General features: G+C 39.4%; 1 protein-coding gene across 2 annotated transcripts in view; it reads right to left on the bottom strand.

Annotated features, from left to right (window-relative positions):
* LOC122551254 (signal transducer and activator of transcription 1-alpha/beta-like) overlaps positions 1 to 20461 on the bottom strand; it is a 45000-nt gene that overhangs the window by 17031 nt on the left and 7508 nt on the right. For both annotated transcript variants that reach the window (XM_043692866.1, XM_043692867.1), the window contains exons 2-11: positions 17857 to 17985; positions 17041 to 17185; positions 15730 to 15828; positions 10025 to 10114; positions 7382 to 7460; positions 7135 to 7226; positions 6523 to 6674; positions 4843 to 5001; positions 4039 to 4131; positions 230 to 289 (exon numbers count right to left, since the gene is read on the bottom strand). In XM_043692866.1, coding sequence (XP_043548801.1) covers positions 230 to 289; positions 4039 to 4131; positions 4843 to 5001; positions 6523 to 6674; positions 7135 to 7226; positions 7382 to 7460; positions 10025 to 10114; positions 15730 to 15828; positions 17041 to 17185; positions 17857 to 17984 — 1097 coding nt within the window. In that variant the 5' untranslated portion in view covers position 17985. The remainder of the gene's footprint in view (positions 1 to 229; positions 290 to 4038; positions 4132 to 4842; positions 5002 to 6522; positions 6675 to 7134; positions 7227 to 7381; positions 7461 to 10024; positions 10115 to 15729; positions 15829 to 17040; positions 17186 to 17856; positions 17986 to 20461) is intronic.

The following is a 20461-nucleotide window of genomic DNA, read 5'->3' on the forward strand; positions in this document are numbered from 1 at the left end:
CAAAATTGATTTTTAAGACATTTTCTAAGAAATTAGGATATATTCTGGTATATTGTTTAATGCTACTATGAAACCAATATGGATTGGAACTAATTTTTTGTTGACTCATGGTCATATATAATGACTATTAACCAGTCTTTAATTAATGTTAAATTATTAATTTTGCCTCGTCAGGTGACTCTTACAATTTGCAGCAAAACACACATGAAAGTAATATAATGTTACGTACTTGTCAAAGGATGCTTTTACACGCAATTGGTAATTTAGTTCTGGTAGCCTTACCAGCAGCCTGTAAAAGAAAGAAAGAGGAACCTTAAAAGCTGATTAAACAGAAAACCACAGCCTTGTGTCCAAGTTACAATATTTTGTTATGCTATTAATTAGTAGTGGTTTTGATTCTTCCCATTTGCCACTTACATTCTTAAAATCCCTATTTTCGTGCATCATAGGCTTAAAACCAAGCATGAGAGCTAGATGTGAGCGAGGCTATCAAGTCTGACTGTGCAGCTTGGATACACTCTCTGGGTACACCTACCTCTTGTCAACAAGTTTGCAACAATCATCCATACAAATGTCCCAATAATGATATCAAGGATAAACTCTATGATGACCTTTGATCGATTGATTGTACAGAGGTACAGTTATAAGGTTTGTTTACGAGCATATTAGAGTAAGCAAGGATGTTCAGCATTATTTGAGGCTAGACATCCATTCAGTCTAATAACAGCTGGAAAGAAGCTGTTCCTGTACCTGCTGGAGAGTGTGTTCAGGCTTCTGTATCTTCTGCCTAATGGAAGAGGTAGTAGGAAATCATCACTGGGGTGCGATAGGTCTTTGATGTGGCAGTCTTTCCACAGTAGTGAGCCATGTAAATGGAGTCCATGGATGAAAGGCTGGCTTCTGTGATGATCTGGACTGTGCACATTTATTACCACACCAGGTCCTTACGCACCCAGACAGTATGGACAAGCCAAATTTCCTGAGCTGCCTGAGGAAGAAGCAGCGTTGTTGTGCCTTCTTGACCCTCAAATCTACATAGGAAGTCCAGGATAGGTTGTCAGTTATCATCACTGAGGAATTTGACGTTCTCTACCCTCTCAACCTCAGTTACATTGAGGTAGGTGGGGATGTATTGGATAAAGCTATTGCAAATACGCCAAAGCATTAGAGGTCTTCACTATTACAGTCACAGTAGAATGTCTTAGAATCAAGGTGTGGGGAAATGTAGCAGCAATCACACTCTTGCTGGTATTTGCAGTCACATTAATCATGAGGAGCACGGATAGGATAAACAGATAAAGTCTTTTCCCTGGGGTGGGGGAGTCCAGAACTAGAGGGCATAGGTTAGGGTGAGAGGGGAAAGATACAAAAGGGACCTAAGGGGCAACTTTTTCACGCAGAGGATGGTGTGCATGGGCTGCCAGAGGAAGTGGTAGAGGCTCATACAATTGCAACATTTAAAAAGGCATCTGGATGGGTATATGAATAGGAAGGGTTTGGAGCGATATGGGGTGGGTGCTGGCAGGTGAGACTAGTTTGGGTTGGGATATCTGATTGGCAAGGATATGTTGGACTGAAGGGTCTGTTTCCATGCTGTACATCTCCACGACTCTATCAATACGTCAATCAGTAACACCATTTTCAGGCAGCAGGCAAAATACAAAAACAGAACAACACTAAAGATGGTATGATCACCAAAGTTATGAGAGGAGCAGATATTCCACTCAAGATGAAATTCAGCATCACCAAAAAGTCCAAAATGCCAAGAAAGTGAGATGTGTAGAAACTGGCATTCGGAGTGTCCGGTGAACAATTCAAGCTCAGACTTGGGCTTAGACATGTTCTCCAACATCATTTGCGTTTCCTCTGAAGTAGCATAGTCAAACTTCAAATCGATACTTCAGGAAGCTGCCAATGCTATCCTGAGAACAGTGAAAAGTCCATCAAGATTGGTTTGATGAAAATGATCAAATTAAGGCACTGTTACAGGAGAAAAATGCAGTATGACTAGGAAACGAATGTACAGGTGACCTAAGATTTCACTCCAGGACAGCAAAGGGAACCACCAAGAAATGGTGGATAGGGTACAAGCTTCATGCTAGACTGATTAGCATGGCATGAGGAATTTCTGTAAAGCCACGAAGATAGAATAAGGTTCTGTCTCATGTGACAGAGTTTTCTCTATGCTTGCAAGGAATCTCCCCGATGGACATTATCAAAGAGCAGTGAAATTAACACCTTACGCACACCCTTAACCGTAAATTAGGCAAGTTTGGACAAGTTTCAAGGCTGACCCAAAAATGAAAATCTTGACAGGAAGCTTTTCATGTGGAAATGGACAAAGCTGTCAGATAGTCAGTCTCAAGGGCGACTCCAAGCTCAGACAAGGTCCCAAGAGAAACTTACAAACTTTTGGAACCCTTTCAGCAAATACAAAAGTGAAATACTGCATTACAGAAACTCGTTGTACCATTACCACCCTGTCAAAATCCTTTGACAGTAAATAGATGGGGCTTGTGGAAAAACATAGCCAAACCCTGGTATTCCTGATAGAGCTATAAACCTAAGATGGCAGTTTCACAATGAAATAATGGCCAGGGTTGCTGGCAATGATTGAACCCACTGATATCTTTGACATGACAAGTGGTAACATAATTTTCTAAAGTTACTGACTATGACCTACCCACTAAAACGATCAATAACACAACTCTGAAAGTTATGGGTAATGGCACGGATTTTGGAAGCACAAATGTCATAAACGTCTGCATTAACAGAGGTGGCGAAGAGAAATATCAGAGCAAATTTGTACATTTACAGAGACTCTTGGAGTTGATACATTAGACTTGCAAACAAAAAAAAAATCCATGCTCAAACTTGTGGTAGTTCCCAATTTCCTTCCGAGAGACAGTCCACCAATTCAGATATATTAAGCAATTGGACAGGTTCCACGTAAGATACATATTGGTCCATCATAGGCAATTTATCCTCCCAAAATTTTGCCCAAGGAAGACGTACTTCAGAGAGTCTGAAATTGACACTTAGCTCAGATGATGTGGATGTTTGACTGATTATAAAATCATTAAGAGAGTCACATTATCACGACTGAAACTTGGACACCACCTGAGAGGTAAACTGAGATTAAAGTTCAGGGATTCCTTGAAAGCATGCCCAGCGCAGATAGGGATGCAAGTGGACAAGAATGAACAATCCAGGAACCAATTTCCAGTAGTCGTATTGCCTCTTTCAAATAGCAGTGTATACAGGGAAGAAGAAAGCTAGAATTAGAATGACCGACTGTCATATCTGGAAAACAAAAAGATAGATAATTCATCTTTGCCTGCATTGTGGAAGACATGCACAGTCGGCAAATCGGTCTCCACAGCCATGCTACAATACATAACGGGTATCTCTCCACAGACAAGAAATGGTCTTTTTGATAGTGAAGGGAAGTAGATGGACTTAAAACCACAATACCAAGAAACAGAAATTTCAATTTAAAGTCTGATATTCATCATATAATGCATTATGATTGGGAAGGCAAAACTACAAATTAATTTTCAGTTATAAAAATTATGAAAACTATTACCATTTCCTTTGTGCAGCTTAGCGTCAAATTTTTATTTGAATGTTTTAAGACACTGTCACATCAACAGTACATATAAAGCATCTGCACAGTAATCATTAAATGCTGTGGTAAAAAAATTATTCCTTTAAAACATCACACTTTTCAGCTGCAGTCTCCAGTTACTTCAATGTTTAATGCTTTCAATGTAGACTGCATGGTCTCAAGCTCATAATAAAATATTGGGGCCTACTCAGAGCAATCAAAATAATAACGTCATGAAGCTTCCCAATAGCTCATTCAAATCAATTTGATGAGAAAATGAGACTTAGGTTCAGGGACAATTTAATTTAGCTTTAGATTTGATTTTTTTGAGAAAACAATCTTCGGTCTTATACCACACCAACCCCAAAACGTGATATTTTTCAGCAAGAAAGTTATTTCTGCTCAAAAGGTTTAAAAAAAAAGTCACTAACCTTAACTTAACAGTAAACTGCACACCAGTTTTGAGGACCATTGGTCTCTGAGGATGAGTTGGCATGCAAGGCTGTCTCTCCACCACAAAGGAACTGAAGTACACAGAGTGGAACATAAATGCATTCAGTTTCATGTAAATCATCAAAAGTAGTATTTCTTTTAGAAGAAAGGCATTACAATATACCTAGAGAACAGGCACAACAAAGAGTAACAAAGGTTAATGAGAAGATCTGAAAAGAATTTAGTGATTCACGTGAAAGAAAGTGTGCACAAATACCACTGGAGGTGTTGGTTGAGTTTCAGGTGCCTCAAGTTAGAGAGAAAAAGAAATTATTTTCACTTTAACCGAGCTCTTTTAGGTCGGATACTGGGAATGTCTATGGAAATATACGGTGTACAAATAACTATTTCTGCAAAATGTCTATATTGTTGAAAAGTAGTTATTGGGGACAAATAGTAATGAATAAACTTGATTTTGTTAATTTTTTGGGTTAGGTTAAAACAGCCTGGCAAAACATGCCATCTCAGGTGACAGCAGAATAAAGGCCAAGATACAAGATTACTGCCAACACTTATGCAACAGAACTCTAGGAAAGATCAATAAGCATAAACTGATCTTCGCCCCTACTGTGAAATGGGCTCACACTAAATTAGCAGTCACCCAAGCCGTATTTTCTGTTTTGTTTTGTGCTGTGGAACATCAGCAAAGAGAGAAATGGTTCTTACAAAACAAGAGAGGGAATTTGTATTAATTATTTTTGTTAAAGTCATGTTTCTTCAAGCTTTCTTTGAAAAATTATTACCTTTTAATAAGATTGCAAAACAAATTATTGTTCCTTTCCTCGAGAAATTGTTTGTTCTGAGTAATGGGGTCTCCTTCATATGAATATTTCTGCTCAAGTTCTTCTAATTTCTTTAACTGTTGCCGAACCTGTTGCAAACTCTCAGCTAGCAACGTGAACCTGTAAGTACAACCATCACTGAAACTATCCGCATATTACATCTCACATTTTTTCGTTCTGTCATAAAACTATGTAATCTTAAAATTTAACATTTTCAATTAACTTATTTTCCCAATAAACAACCATGAAACTTGTACAAACTATAAAACCTTTTTCAGACACAAGTTGCATTATAATAGATATAAATTGCCCCTTTAAACTATGGATATTGTGTGAGCTACAGAGGGCCTTTAAGTGTTTTTTCTTTCATGGGAGCTGAGTATCACAGGCATAGTCAGCATATGTTCCACACTAGAGTGAGAATCCATAGTAGACCCAGCAAACAGAAAATGAACTGAAAACTCATTCTGACAGGCTGCCGAATTAGGCATGATTCTAGGTCAGGACATGGAACACATGAGGAGATATAGCTAATTCCCAAATATTTGGTTGATCTTATTTACAATACAAATAAAGACCTTTTTGAAAGTTTGAGAGAAGATTTGTAGCTCGGGTGCTCGTTGTTGTGGTTCTGTTCGCGAGCTGGGAATGTGTGTTGCAGACGTTTCGTTCCCTGTCTAGGTGACATCCTCAGTGCTTGGGAGCCTCCTGTGAAGCGCTTCTGTGATCTTTCCTCCGGCATTTGTAATGGTTTGAATCTGCTGCTTCTGGTTGTCAGTTCCAGCTGTCCGTTGCAGTGGCCGGTATATTGGGTCCAGATCGATGTGCTTATTGATTGAATCTGTGGATGAGTGCCATGCCTCTAGGAATTCCCTGGCTGTTCTCTGTTTGGGACAACACTACTATTATAGGACAAGCCAAACAGAACAGCCAGGGAATTCCTAGAGGCATGGCACTCATCCATAGATTTAATCAATCAGCACATCGATCTGGACCCAATATAACGGCCACTGCAACGGACAGCTGGAACTGACAACCGGAAGCGCCAGATTCAAACCACTACAAATGCCGGAGGAAAGATCACAGAAGCGCTTCACAGGAGCCTCCCAAGCAATGAAGATGTCACCTAGACAGGGGGCGAAACGTCTGCAACACAAATTCCCAGCTCGGCGAACAGAACCACAATACCATTTTGAAAGTCAGCACACACAATGCAAGTCCTTTCAGTGTCCCAATTTATAGTTTTCACAGGTGCTGGGATTACTTTTATATGCAAATAACAGATTGGGTGATACTGCAAGATAAATATATTGTTGAAGCCAGGGTGGAAGCTGGTCCAAGTTACCCATTTACAAGCACCTAGTACTGCATGGAAAGATGGCAGAATGGAGAGGACAGAAAGAAGTATGGTGATTCCAAATGGTTTGTTGGCAAGGGGTTTAGGATTTGTTAGCTAACCTTTAATTAAGATTTCTTTGTTGGATTACCATGATCAGTGTTTGATATAATCACAGCTTCTAAATGGCTGTGTAACCCAGCTGACTTCCTGGTATTCCCTGGAAAATTCAAATCAATTGTGTGCGCTATTAGCAAATCTCAGAGAAAAATGCTACAACACTATGGAAAGAAAAGCCGACTAACCATTGTTGCAGCTGATCAAGGCAGGTATTTGGTGGTCCTCCAATGCATGCGATCTGTTGTCTCCGTTTCCATTCCACTAACTCTTCATTGATCAAAATTCCCTCAATTTGCTCAGTTTCATTCAGGAGGGAGGCAGTTTTATTGATTACGTCCTACAACCAACAGATCAGTGAGCTACTGCTTTCTACATTTAAAACGTGTGCAAGTCAGTCATGTAAATACTTCATTCTACAGCATATGCACACAACAGTGCCAGAAAATTCATGTAAAATTCATATAAGCTCATTTAGAGGATTAGACATTTTCAATGAATTAAATATATGGTGGTTTTAGAATGCGATCAGGTTTGAGCATTCATCAAAATAAACAACCCCACTTCTAGATTTCAAAAGGTTCAAATCAGAATGTCACAATTCTGGAGTGATCCTCCAGTAGGAGTAGGCCACTCTGTCCCTCACTGCTCAATATGTTGTTGCTTATGGAGAATTTCAGTTTCATCTTAAATTCTGAATATGGAAATTTAAAAGCTGTGAATCAGATGGCTACCTAAAGCGTAATATAACAGCAATTAATATTACATTGGCAATAGCCAAGCACTTAATCATGGTTTACCTTTCGTTTCAAATCCAACTTGAGCATCATATTATGAAGAAGGACTTTTTCTTGTTTAATTTCATTTTGAGCCAAACCATTTACTTCATGCTCTACATGCAAAATGAGAATGGAATACAAAACACCAGACAAATTTAATTTGTAACATAAGTGCCTAATATGACTGCAAAGCAGAAAACAATAGCAATTTACACCATTTATTTCACCAGCATCCTGTGTACACGAGAATATAAAATGTACTTCTTACCTCGACTTTGCAAAGTTTTAGATCGGAAATCAAATTCATCTTGAAGATCTTCAAGAGACTTGATTTCCTGTTCGATCTCCTATCATCAGGAAAACAAACAACAAGTAGAGCAAAAGTATATTATACAGTATCTGTGGGGAAGAAAGCAAAGTTAACGTTAACTCTGCTTTGTCCCCCTATGCTGCCAGACCTGCTGTGTTTTGCCAGCAATTTTGGTTTTTGTTTCAGATCTCCAGCATCTACAGTTTTGTTTTATTTTGTTACATATGGCACTTTTCAAGACCTTAAATCCCAAAATACTTCAACAACAAACAAATTACATTTTAAAGTGGACTGATAGTTATAAAGGGTGGGGAAAGGTAGTTAATTTGCACACAGTACTTCCCTTGAAAAAAAATGATGTTTCGTTTCAGTGATTTTGGTTGAGGATGATGTTATGCAAGAGAATTCCCTGTTGCAGTTGTATATGACACTGGTGAGGCCAGTTTTGGAATACTGCATACAGTTTTGGTGACCGTGCTACAGGAAGGATATTATTAAATTGGAAAGGGTACAGAAAAGACTTACATGGATGTTACCTGGACTGGAGGGTTGGATTTATTACAATAAGCTGAATACCTAGGACTTTTTTCTTTCCCTAGGCGTGTCGAAGTTTGAAGGGTGACCTTATAGAGGTTTATAAAATCATGATGGGCATCAATCAGGTCAGTAGGAGAGATCTTTTCCTTAGGGTGGGAGAAGTTCAAAAATAGAGGATGTAATTTTAAGGTGAGAAGAGAAAGATTAAAAGTGACCTGAAGCCCAACTTTTTCCACAGAAAGGGAGGGGTGTATATGGAATGAACTGCTAGAGGAAGTGGTAGAGGCCGGTACATATTTTAAATATAATACGTAAAAAAATTAATATTTAAAAGAAATTTAGACAGGTTCATGAATAGGGAAGGTTTGAGATATGTAACATGTACATGCAAATGGGACTATTACAGTTTTGGAAATTTGTTCGGCATAGGTGAGTTGGACCAAAATGGGTCAGTTTCTCTATGATTCGAAAAACAGGATATTTCTTATTCATTTGGAAAAAGTTTAATAACTTAACCAAATGGTGTCATTTTCAAATCATGCAGTTCTTCCTCAAAATAGTCCAGATTGTGTCTCATGTCTTGGAATACAGCTTGAAGCAGTGACCATCTGAGGTTCAAGCTCGAGTGTGACTCATTCTACCCAACATTTGGCATGAATCAAAGGATGATTGAAAAATTGTGAAATTCATTTATGTTACAAATTAACTATTTATCAAATTCTGTTGTAGGTCATAGTTCCATCCAATAATGCTAAACACAGGTTACTCATTCAATCTAATCATCCAAGATTTGTGTTAAAGTTTTACATGCCTTTAATCCCTTCAGTTTCCGTTTAAAACTAAGGAAGAATGATGCACACAAAGCAGCTTCCAAACTTCACAATTAGGAATTGAATTAGAGATTCAGGAAAACCCTGGAAGTGTAACGTATTGATATTTCAAGCAAACAATTCTAAAATAATCAATACGACTATTTTGTAAAAATTTGGATAATAAGCAACGTCATATTAAAGTTCTATATCTAAATGTAGAAAATAATTATGATCCTAAATCTTCACCTCTTAATAGCCTTAGCATTCTGGCTCCTTTTTGGTTCCTCTATCTATCTTGCCTATTTGATTTCCTTCCAGTCAGATTTCCAGCCAAACCAAAGATAATTATGGGCTGAAATTTCACAACCACTTAATTGTGGGCTTGGAGGTAGGGCTAAGACTACTCCCCAAACTATTATGAACATTTAAGGAAATCTCCCAGGGAACAGTCTGGGAATTGGATCTGTTGTCTGCTCCAAGCAAGTGGGTGATCAGATACGTTTCTTAATGCATAACGTAGATTTGATGAGAGACCATGCTGGCATTTTGCCATCATTGAAGACATCCCCTGATCACATGCTAGAAAAGCACAGCGGGTTAGGCAGCATCCTTGGACGGCACAGTGGCTCAGTGGTTAGCACTGCTGCCTCACATTGCCAGGGACCCAGGTTTGATTCCAGTCTTGGGTGACTGCCTGTGTGGAGTTTGCATTCTCCCATTGTCTGCGTGGGTTTCCTTCCACAGTCCAAAGATGTGCAGGTTAGGTGAATTGGCCATGCTAAATTGCCCATAGTGTTAGGTGTATTAGTCAGGGGTAATTACAGGTTAGGGGAATGGGTCTGGGTGGGTTACTCTTTGAAGGGTCAGTGTGGATCTGTTGGGCCCAACGGCCTGTTTCCACACTGTAGGGAATCTAATCTAATCTGAGGAGCAGGAGAATCGACATTGAGCATAAGCCCTTGACAGCTCAATGAAGGACTTCCCTGCCACAGGTTGATGGTTCAGAGCCAGAGGCCCCATGTTGGGAGCCGGTAGTGCTGCAATAAAGAATGCTTGCGAATAATTCAACCAGGAGTTCCCCTTCATTTCCAAGTACCTGCCAACCTAGATTTTGTTTGTTTCTGCACAAAATTAAGAAGCAATTCAAAAAACAGATTTGGAAGAATGACACATTTCTAGTTAATTTGCATTCAAATGTATCGCAATGATAGAGGAAAGTAAGAAAGCTATTCAGTTGTGACCATATACATACTTGAACATTGCTCTTTATGTTCTTCACTTTCTGATCCAGCTGCTTCTGCTTATCCTGAATTACAGTATTCTGGACAGGACCAACATGACTCTACAAATTAAAATAAATGTGCAATTAACTCAGAAATACTAGAGTGATTTCAACAATTCTGATGATAGGTCAAGTTTCTGAATCTTTGCTACAGTTCTGCCAGTGGAAGTTCAGAGTCACAAAATAACAGTAATATTAAGTAGTCATCTGGTGAATTTGAAAATAAACAAAAATGTTAAACGCTACTGCACTCATGGTGACTTATTTGAGATAACCAGCACAATAGGGAGCTCCACAAACCAGATTTAACTTCTCCTTCCTGTGGTTTCTTTGACTCAATTTCTAAATTACAATTCCACTAATGGAATTGTAGCACTAACTCAAAGAAAATGTCAGCTGGGGTTGGAAAATCATCTCTAGAAACAAGATAAAGGGGCAGGGTGTGTATGAATCCTACATATTTATTCTGTGGAGGAACTGTGTTTCTTTGAAAGCCCATCAGATCGTGCAGTAGAGACTGAATCACAAGGTGCAAATTAAGTGAAGTCCACCAGCAGAAACAGTGCATAAGGACCTTGACTAGGTATATATCAAACCATGGTTGAGTGTGTGGTGCTGGAGAAGCACAGCAGCTCAGGCAGCATACAAGGAGCAGGAATTTTTTTTTTTTTAAAAAAAGATTTGACTTTTCAGGCCAGAGCCCTGATGCAGGGCTTGATTTTCCTGCTCCCCAGATACTGCCTGACCTGCTGTGCTTTTCCAGCAACACACTCAACTCTGATTTCCAGCATCTGCAGACTTCACTGTCTCCTATGTATTAAACCATTCCTGAATTTTCAGTTGATTGTTTTTAAATTCAGGACAAATGTCATCACGAAATCAGCCAAGAACAGAAAACCAGAATGCTGCTGCAATACAATTATAAACGGATGGTTCACTAAATACATCCTCTCTCCAAATTTCAACCTCATGAAGGAGGGACAGGATGGCTGCTGTTGTTCAGTGACAGAGTCATTTACATCATTCATGATACATGCACAAACCCACTGCATTTGAACAGCACAGATATAAACAAAGTTAGGGGACAAGTATTATTCCAGAATACACCAGAACAATATCATCAAAAAAGGGGTCAGTTCACTTAACCGTATGAGGAAGTTTCTTCAAATTTTCCACAGTCTCTCTCATGGTTGTGGTGCATACTGTACAAGCATGACATCGCAAGTGAACTTAAAAGTGGAATAGCAGCAGCAATATTCCACCTTGGACAAGACTGACCAGGTAATGGAGGAGAAGCAGGAGGGCTCTCTCAAAAGTTCAGTTCAGATTAAAGGCTAGCTTCTAACTATTCTGCTAAACTGCTTATGCACACATTTAGACACCCTCTACTTAATGATCTTTGATACAGGCTTAACCACCTCCTTAAATCATGCTGATGTAGCTTTTCCCCCAAACAGAAGTTTTAATTTTTGAAACAGCCAGCTAAATTCTGTGTTCAGGAATAGGCCATTTGCCCCTAAAGTATGTTCTGCCATTTTTAGAACTATAGAGTCCCGACAGTGTAGGGATATTCAGCCCATGAATTCCATGTCAACTTTGAAGGTCTCACCAAGACCCACCCCCACTACCCTAACCCTGCTTTTCCCATGGCTAACCAACCTAACCGTCACATCCCTGGTCAACATGGGGCAATTTAGCACAGCCAATCCATTAACCTACTCAGAGGGAACCCATGCGGACAGGGAGAGAATGATTGTGTGGAGTTTGCAGAGTCACTGGAGGTTGGAATTGAACCAGTGTTCCTGGCACTTGGAGGCAGCAGTGCTAACGATCAAGTCACTGTGGAATCCCCAATCATTCAATATGATGATGGCTGATCATCCAACTCAGTACCCTGCTCCTACTTTCTCCACATAGCCTTTAATACATTTAGCCTCAAGAACTATAACTAATGCAATCTTAAAAACATTCAATGTTTTGGCCTCAACTGCTTTCTGTGGCAGAAAGTTCCACAGGCTCATTACTCTGGGTGAAAAAAATGTCTCATCTCAGCCCTCCCCAACATCAGGAACATCCTTACCACATCTGTCTCTGTTACAATTTTATATGGTTTCAGGAAATCACCCTTCATTTTTCTAAACTCCAGTAAACTCAGATATAGTTCCTGAGGCTAAAGGGATCAAAGGCAATGTGCAGAAAGCAGGAGCAGGGTACTAAGTTGGATGATCAGCCATCATCGTACTGAATGACTGGGGTTGGCACTGCAATGTCACAGCATCCAGGTTCAATTTCACTCTCTGGCGACTGTGCAAATTCCACATAAAATATTCTCCCCATCCACTTGGATTTCCTCCTGGTACTCCAGTTTCCTTCCACAGTCCAAAGCTGTGCGCAGGTTAGGTGGATTGACTGTGCTAAATTGCCGCATAGCACCCATGGACGTGAAGGTTAGGTGGATTAGCCATGGGAAATGCAGGGTTACAGGGAAAGGGTAGGGGGGTGGGTCTGGGTGAGACCTTTGGAGGGTTGTTATAGTCCTAAGCAGTCTAGTATCTGCCCACACATCAGTCCTACCATCTCAGGAATACATCTGGTAATCTTTATTGCACTTCCTCTATAGTCACAACACCAAAACTGCACAATATTCCAAATGTGGTCTCACTCAGATCCTGCAGCTAGACATCCCTGCTCCTCTTCTCAAACTTTCTTACTATGAAGGCCAACATACCATGTGTTTTCTCACTGCCTGCTATACCTGCACGCTTACTTTCAGCAACTAGTTCTACCACTATCTTCTCAAGGGCAACTAGGGACAGGCAATAAATGCTGGCCAGCCAGCAAAGTCCACATCTCACAAACACATTTTAAAAAAACTGATGTACAAGGACAAGAAGGTGTCATCGCACCTCCCCCTTTCCTAATCTACCACCATTCAGAAAACAATGTCTTGTTTTTGCTAGCGTGGAGAACTTCACATTTATCCACATTTGCTAAGCATTTGCCCACTCAACTTGTCAAAATCAGACTGAAGCATCTCTACATTGTTCTTACAGTTCACTCTCCCACCCGGCCTTGTGTTGTCTTAAAACTTTGGAGATATTACATTTAGCTCCCTAATCTGACTCACTAACATGTATAGTGATTACCTGGGTTCTAAGCGGAGTACCTCATTAGTCAGTACCCGTTCCTCAGACAAAGACCCAGTTATTCCAATGCTTTGTTTCCTGTCAGCCAACCGGTTGTCTATTCATGTTAGTACATAACCCTACTCCCATGCATTTTAATTTTACATGTTAATCTCTTATGTGGGACCTTACTGACAGCCCTCTCAAAGTCTAAATAAATCACATCCACTGACTGCACCTTATCAACTCTACTAGTTACATCTTCAAAATATTTCAATGATTTATCAAATGTGTTTCCCCTTTTGTAAATCCATGCTGACTCTGTGGTTCTGTTAATGTTTTAAGTATTCTGCTAATTTTTCATCAGACTCTAGCATTTTCTCCACAATTGATGTCAAATCCAGTTTCATATTTTCACTCTACCTGCTTTTTTAAAAAAAAATAGTGAGGTTACATTAACTACCCTCCAACCCTTAGGAATTGTTCCAGCATCTTGGAAGTTGATCACTAATCCAACTGCTGTTTCCAGGGCCACTTCGTTCATTGCTGGGATATGGAATATCAGGCCCGAGGGATTTATCAACCTTTAATCCCATGAATTTCCCCAACACCATTTCCCGGCTAAATACGGATTTCCTGGAGTTCCTCCCTCTTTGTAGAATCTGTGTTCCCCAACATATTTGAGGCATTATTCTTGTCCTCCTTCGTTAAGACAGAATCAAAATATGTATTTAACTGATCGGCCAGCATAACTTCCCCGTTTCTAGACTTTAAGGGATCTAAGTTTGTTTTAACGAATGTTTTTATCTTACCGCAACTTTTACAGTTTATATGTTCCCTGTAAGCTTGCTCTCATATCAATGATGTATTAATAATGCAGATTCAAAGCTCCTGTTTAACCATTAACAAAAACATTAAAATGCAATAAGGGGAATGACTTAACAGTAATCAATATTTCCACCAATCACTTTTCATCGAAATAATCAACCTTTTGGATGTAGGTTTGCTTGCTGAGCCGGAAGGTTCATTTTCAGATGTTTCGTAACATACTAGGTAACATCAGTGAGCCTCCAGATGAAGCACTGGTGGTATCGCCCACTTTCTATTTGTGTGTTTAGGTTTCCTTGGGTTGGTGATGTCATTTCCTGTTCTTTTTCTCAGGGGTGGTAAATGGGATCCAAGTTCTGGTTGGAATTCCATGCTTCTAGGAATTCTCATGCATGTCTCTGTTTGACTTGTCCTAGAATGGATGTGTTGTCCCAGTCAAAGTGATACCCTGCCTCATCTGTATGGAAGGATTACTAGTGAGAGTGGATCAGGTCTTTTTGTGGCTAGTTGATGTTCATGTATCCTGGTGGCCAGTTTTCTGCCGATTTGTCCAATGTAGTGTTTGTTACAGTTCTTGCAAGGTATTTTACCATCCATTTACCACCCCCTGAGAAAAACAACAGGAAATGACATCACCAACCCAAGGAAACCTAACCACAAATAGAAAGCAAGCCATACCACCAGTACTTCATCCAGAGGCTCACTGATGATGTTACCTATATGGTGATGAAACATCTGAAAATGAACCTTCCACCTCAGTGAGCAAACCTAAATCCAAAACCTCAACCTGAGCTACAAATCTTCTCAAACTTGCTAATTCACCTTTTCTTCAACATGTTCCTGCCTAACTCAACTATTTCTCAACTGCTTCCTTGGCAGCTTCAGGGACATTGGTTAAAGGTTGTTGCTTCTCATGTGGGGAAACTGGAGATGATCCAGCCGTGACTTCTGGGCAGTTACACTCAGGAGGCTGTGCTGCAGGATCTTGGTTTCTGCCAGAACTGTCTGACTTCAGCTTGCACCATGATGGATATTAGTTGATGTCTAAAAGAGGCAATCATGTGCTGCTCACTTCTTGGGAACTGGGACAGTGTTCCTACTGATCTGCAATGAAAAGTACATGAAAACAACAGATTCTCTCAAAGCTCCACTTTAGTCCTTCCCACTAATCTTTCAATTGTGGAACACAAAGCCTACTTGTCAGTTTTTTGAATTTCCTTTGTGAGAGCTCAGATGCAAAGGTTCTGAGTGGACCACAATCAGTAGGGAAGACAGTGGAATGCAGAAGATATGCAAAGTCGAATAGAAGTAACCTCGTAATGACAGTCACATAACTCCTTGTGATAACTGTCAGGATTTCCCAATAACTTCACTACTTGGAGGAAGCAGACAGATTTATTTCCAAAGAGCTGGGCCTCACAAAATCTTATTCTCTGTTCTTTCAGCAGAGCTGGGAGAAATGTTCATTTATTGTTTCTAGTAGCTTGAATAAACAAAAATTTCCTTTTGAAATTCATACTTGAATGGCTTTCCAGCCACCCCGCTCCGTATCAGCCTGATATAATAGTGTTTCCTTTTCTTTTTGAAGAGATAGAAGAACATAATAAACAATCAAAACTGTTTCTTTACGAGCTTTAGACCCGAAGAGACAGGAATATTCACGGCATAATTATGAAAAGAATGTTTAAGAATGAATTGAAACACATTGAATGAAAAAAATACCTGTTCAGCTTTTAGTGCATTTTCCAGGATTTTCTTTTCTTCCTTCAGGCACTTAGATATTGTAAGTGCCATAAAAGTAGGATCTTCCTGAAAGTTAACCTATAAAAATGAGAGGTAGGTACAAATAGCATAAAAATACTTAAAAATGCTTATATTTGAAAAGTAAATTCTTCCAAACATTCTAGAATATATACCAGAGCAGTAGTCAATCTCACTGTAAACCCATCCTGACTTTTAGCCAAGAGATCTGAACTCTGACTTTAGTGGCAAATGGGTGCCAAGTATAAACTCAACTTGATTCAAACCTACTCATTATAAGATCTCACACCATTGCAGGCTGCTGTTAAATCTAACCATAAAAGGTGTTTTTTTGCCCACTTAACTACTTCTGGGATGGGAACAGTCCCAATCCTAGTAATTTTGTGATGGTGTGATGATAGAAGAGGGTGGATTTCAAACCACTCCAAAATGTTACTCATGTAAAAGTCAATATCTTACTTTCAAACCAAAAAAAATGTAGTCTTAGAGATTTGACTCTTACACAAGTATATGTGGTAAGTTTTCAGAACAATCAGTTACTATATGCTTTACAAATGGAAATGTATACTCATTATGGAAACCCAAATATCTGCATGTACAGTTTGGCTTTAAGTCAGTGTATCTTTATAAAATCACAAAGCTTATCACATTAAAATCTACAGGTTTGAAATGTCTCCCATAATAATTTCCGCTTATTGCTAAAATAGCCCTCTAACTGTACTTTCACCCATGAATTAAGGAAGCATTATCTAACATGTTGAAGTTGCTTGGCAATCACTTCAATAAAATATTCACTTATAAAAATACCCTAAACTTAGAGTACATTCTACTATGTAAATTAGTCTTTGTGAAATATTAGAATTGGCTTATAGACTCAAAATAAATTGCAGATTTTTAAAATGTCAAACTTATCATTTAAGTGATAGAAACAAATTGAATTACTAAACTGCATTACATCTGGATTTACTGAATTTGCTCAGTGAACATTCCATTTATTCTTCAGTAAATGTTAGTGTGGAGGTTAGTATTAAAAAAGCTTACTCCATACAACTGATATCCTCCATTAACTGTTATTTTTACTACAATATAAATACAATTCTTGAAGATGTAGAGGATAATTCACAAATGTTGAAAACTATAATCAAACAGATTGACTTTAAGTTGGATAATCTGCCTTTTACTTCAGCCCTGATAAGAAGTGTACTTAAGCATCTGGGTTAGGAGTCTGATTCTATCCCACATGCACTCATATGTGGAATCTCCTATCCATACCTGAAGATTTCGTTTGATTTTTCTGATGTTATGCTGAAGCAGAAAGTTGTTTTCCAGAGAAAATCGACTGTATTGGTCATCTAATTGCACCAGCAGTTCATGGAACAAGATTATGGCCAGTGAATCATTGCTGGCAGCATGGTCCCTAACCAACACAAACAGTAAGTTAAAACAAACAATAAGTGAAAAATCGAACATCTCAACTTGTGCAGCCAACAAAGATTTGCAGAGTCGGGGAATGGAGAACAGAGTGAATGAAATTACTTTTCAGTAATAGCTCAAAACAGACAATGTCACACAAGATGAGCGGCACGGTAGCACAGTGGTTAGCACTGCTGCTTCACAGCGCCAGAGATTCGGGTTCAATTCCCGCCTCAGGCGACTCTCTGTGTGGAGTTTGCACATTCTCCCCGTGTCTGCGTGGGTTTCCTCCGGGTGCTCCGGTTTCCTCCCACAATCCAAAAATGTGCAGGGGTTAGGTGAATTGGCCATGCTAAATTGCCCGTAGTGTTAGGTGAAGGGGTAAATGTAGGAGAATGGGTCTGGGTGGGTTACGCTTCGGCGGGTCGGTGTGGACTTGTTGGGCCGAAGGGCCTGTTTCCACACTGTAAGTAATCTAATCTAATCTGTAAGTAATCTAATCTAAGATCTCTGTAGCCCATTATCCAGTGCAAAAGAAAATGTGAGTATTACAAATTGGGTCAATTTGCAATCCTCGGTTTTGAGCTGTTATCAAAGATAACCTTCATTCACCAACTCCAATCTTAGTTATAATCTTTAATTAGCTTTCTGAATTGGAATTAAAGGAATTGTTACCAGTCTTTAGTCTCCAGCCATTGTCCAAGATACTGCCTGATTTCCATCGGAAAGTTATCATCGTAGAGCTGATCCACTTGCTCCAGAAACTTGGAATCTAACTGTTGTAGCTCGTACCACAGTGACATTCTGCAAATAAATTTCATAAATCTTTAAATCAAACAAAGTTACTTACATTTATATTAAATTCAAGAAATATAGTGGCATTGGAGTCAGTTCAGAGGAGGATCACTAGATGGATCCCAAAGATGAGGGGTTTGTCGTATGAAGAGAGATTGAACAGTTTAGGGCTATTACTCTCTGGAATTTAGAAGAATGAGTGGGGATCAAATTAAGGTATTCAAGATGATAAAAAGGTATGGATAAAATAGATGCAGAGCAGATGCTTTCTCTTGTCAGGTATTCTAGGACAAAAAGGTCATAGTCTTAGGTTAAGGAGTAGCAAATTTAAAACAGAGTTGAGGAGAAACTACTGCTCCCAAACAGTTATGAATGGGTTGAATTCGCTACCCCAAAGTGCAGTGGATGCTGGGACAGTGAGTAAATTTGAAGAGGAGTTAGACAGATTTTTAATTGATAATGGGTTGAAAGTATATGGAGATGAGGAGTACATCAGTCATGATGCAATGGTGGAGCAGACTCAATGGGCTAAATGGCCTAATTCTGCTCCTTTCTCTTATGTACTTAAAAATATGTACATGCAATATAGATTTGAAACATTTTGTAACAATAACCACACTTGAAATGCAAAGTGCAAAACATTAGCAGAAATATCCTTGCGTGATGTCAACACTTCCTATACCATTGACAGCCCTGCTGTGAAGATTTCTGTGCTACTCCAATTCTAGCCTTTCTTAAACACCCTCTTTAACCACTCACCACTTATAGGTCTACTAATTAGTGCCCTTAGTTCCAAGCTCTAAAATACTCTTAAATTCTCTATTTCTCTCACCCACTTTACGATGCTCCTACAACCTCTCTTGGCCTAAACGTTTAATCATTCATCTCTAAATGTGGGAGGAAATTGGAGCACCCAGAGGAAACCTTTAAAGGGAGAACATGCCAACTCCCCACAGTTGCCCAAAGCTGGCATCAAACCTGGGTACCTGGTGCTAAGGCAACAATGCTAACTACTGTGCCACCCTGTGGCATATTAGTGGAAAGTAATTTACCTCAGAAGTTGCTCCACAATAAATTAATGCACTGGAAAGAAATTTGGATATCACTATTTACATAGCTAGCAGACAGCTCAACAACAAATCACTGTCTACTAATTAGAGAAATGTGGCACTTCTGCCTATCTCTTGTTCAAGGTACTCTTTCTTCTGAGGAAGGGTCACTGCACCCAAAACGTTAACTCTGAATACTCTTCATAGATGCTGCTAACCCTGCTGAGCTTTTCTAGCAACCTCTGTTTTTGTTTGTAACTGACAATATCCACTGTTCTTTTGGTTTTTAGTAGAACAACCCATTTGTTGGTTTACACCAGCAGCCTTTTCATTCAGTTTTATTTCCATCAATGTTCACAGAATTATGGTTCAAACTCGTGCATTTGTTTCGTTGTCTGTTGCTTTAATCTTTAAAAATTTTTTAAAACCTTGACAATATTTTCCAAGTCTATTTAGAAGTTATTAGAAATTACAAAGGGATCCGGATGTACATTGGTCACTAAAAGCAAGTATGCAGGTAATATGGAAGGCAAATGATATGTTGGCCCTCATTGTAAGAAGGTTTAAGTACAGGAAGTCTACTTGGTGCGTCATGTAGTCCATGGAGACAAGGGAACTGCTGTAGTGCAGGAACCAGCACAAGATAGACAGCAACAAGACACAGTCTGAGGTAGAGAGACAGCTTAAAAATCTCCTACTTTATTTGCACAGCATGACATTTGTTGCATTCATCAGAATAAGGTTCCCATATGAAAGGTCTATGTTGAGACATTCCATGTTCTTCCTTGTTGAATCCTCCATATCCATGAAGGATTATGCCAACTGTAATTTCTATGCAATGCAAATGCCAACTGTCTCACATTAGTAAGGACCTATTCTATGTCTTAAATTCCTCACACAAACTCATTGGAGATATGACCAATGGATCCAGTCACAGCAGGGGTTGTCTCACTGTTGTTGTGCTCTAGAGACAATGTTGATAATGAAGGAGAAGCGTATGAGTTATTGATGGAAGCCACAGTTGCAGCAACTCCTCCTGCTATTCTATGTTCAAACAGGCTAAAATTGCACAAAATGCCAAAAATGAGGAGGAACGGGGTGGCCAACCAACCTGATGAAGAGGCACTTCTCATTTGCTTGCAGGTGAGCCAGCAGAAACTTACATGGCTGAATGGTGCTGTATGCCTCTTCTGACAGATGTTGCAAACAGATGTAATTGATTCTTCAACAAAAGATGCACAATGACAAACACTCAATGAATGCTCTCCTACCCATTTCTCAAGGCAATGCTGCAAAAGGTCTTAAGAGGTGCTCTGGAATTTTGCACTGTGGCACAAAAACAGTTTTCACTGCACTGATCACATGATAGACTGTTTTGTGCCTGCCCAGAGACAGCACTCTAAGCAGAAAAGCTTTCCTGAGCTTTTCTAGAACTA

The sequence above is a fragment of the Chiloscyllium plagiosum genome, chromosome 7, assembly GCF_004010195.1.
Source record: "Chiloscyllium plagiosum isolate BGI_BamShark_2017 chromosome 7, ASM401019v2, whole genome shotgun sequence".
Lineage (NCBI taxonomy): Eukaryota > Metazoa > Chordata > Chondrichthyes > Orectolobiformes > Hemiscylliidae > Chiloscyllium > Chiloscyllium plagiosum.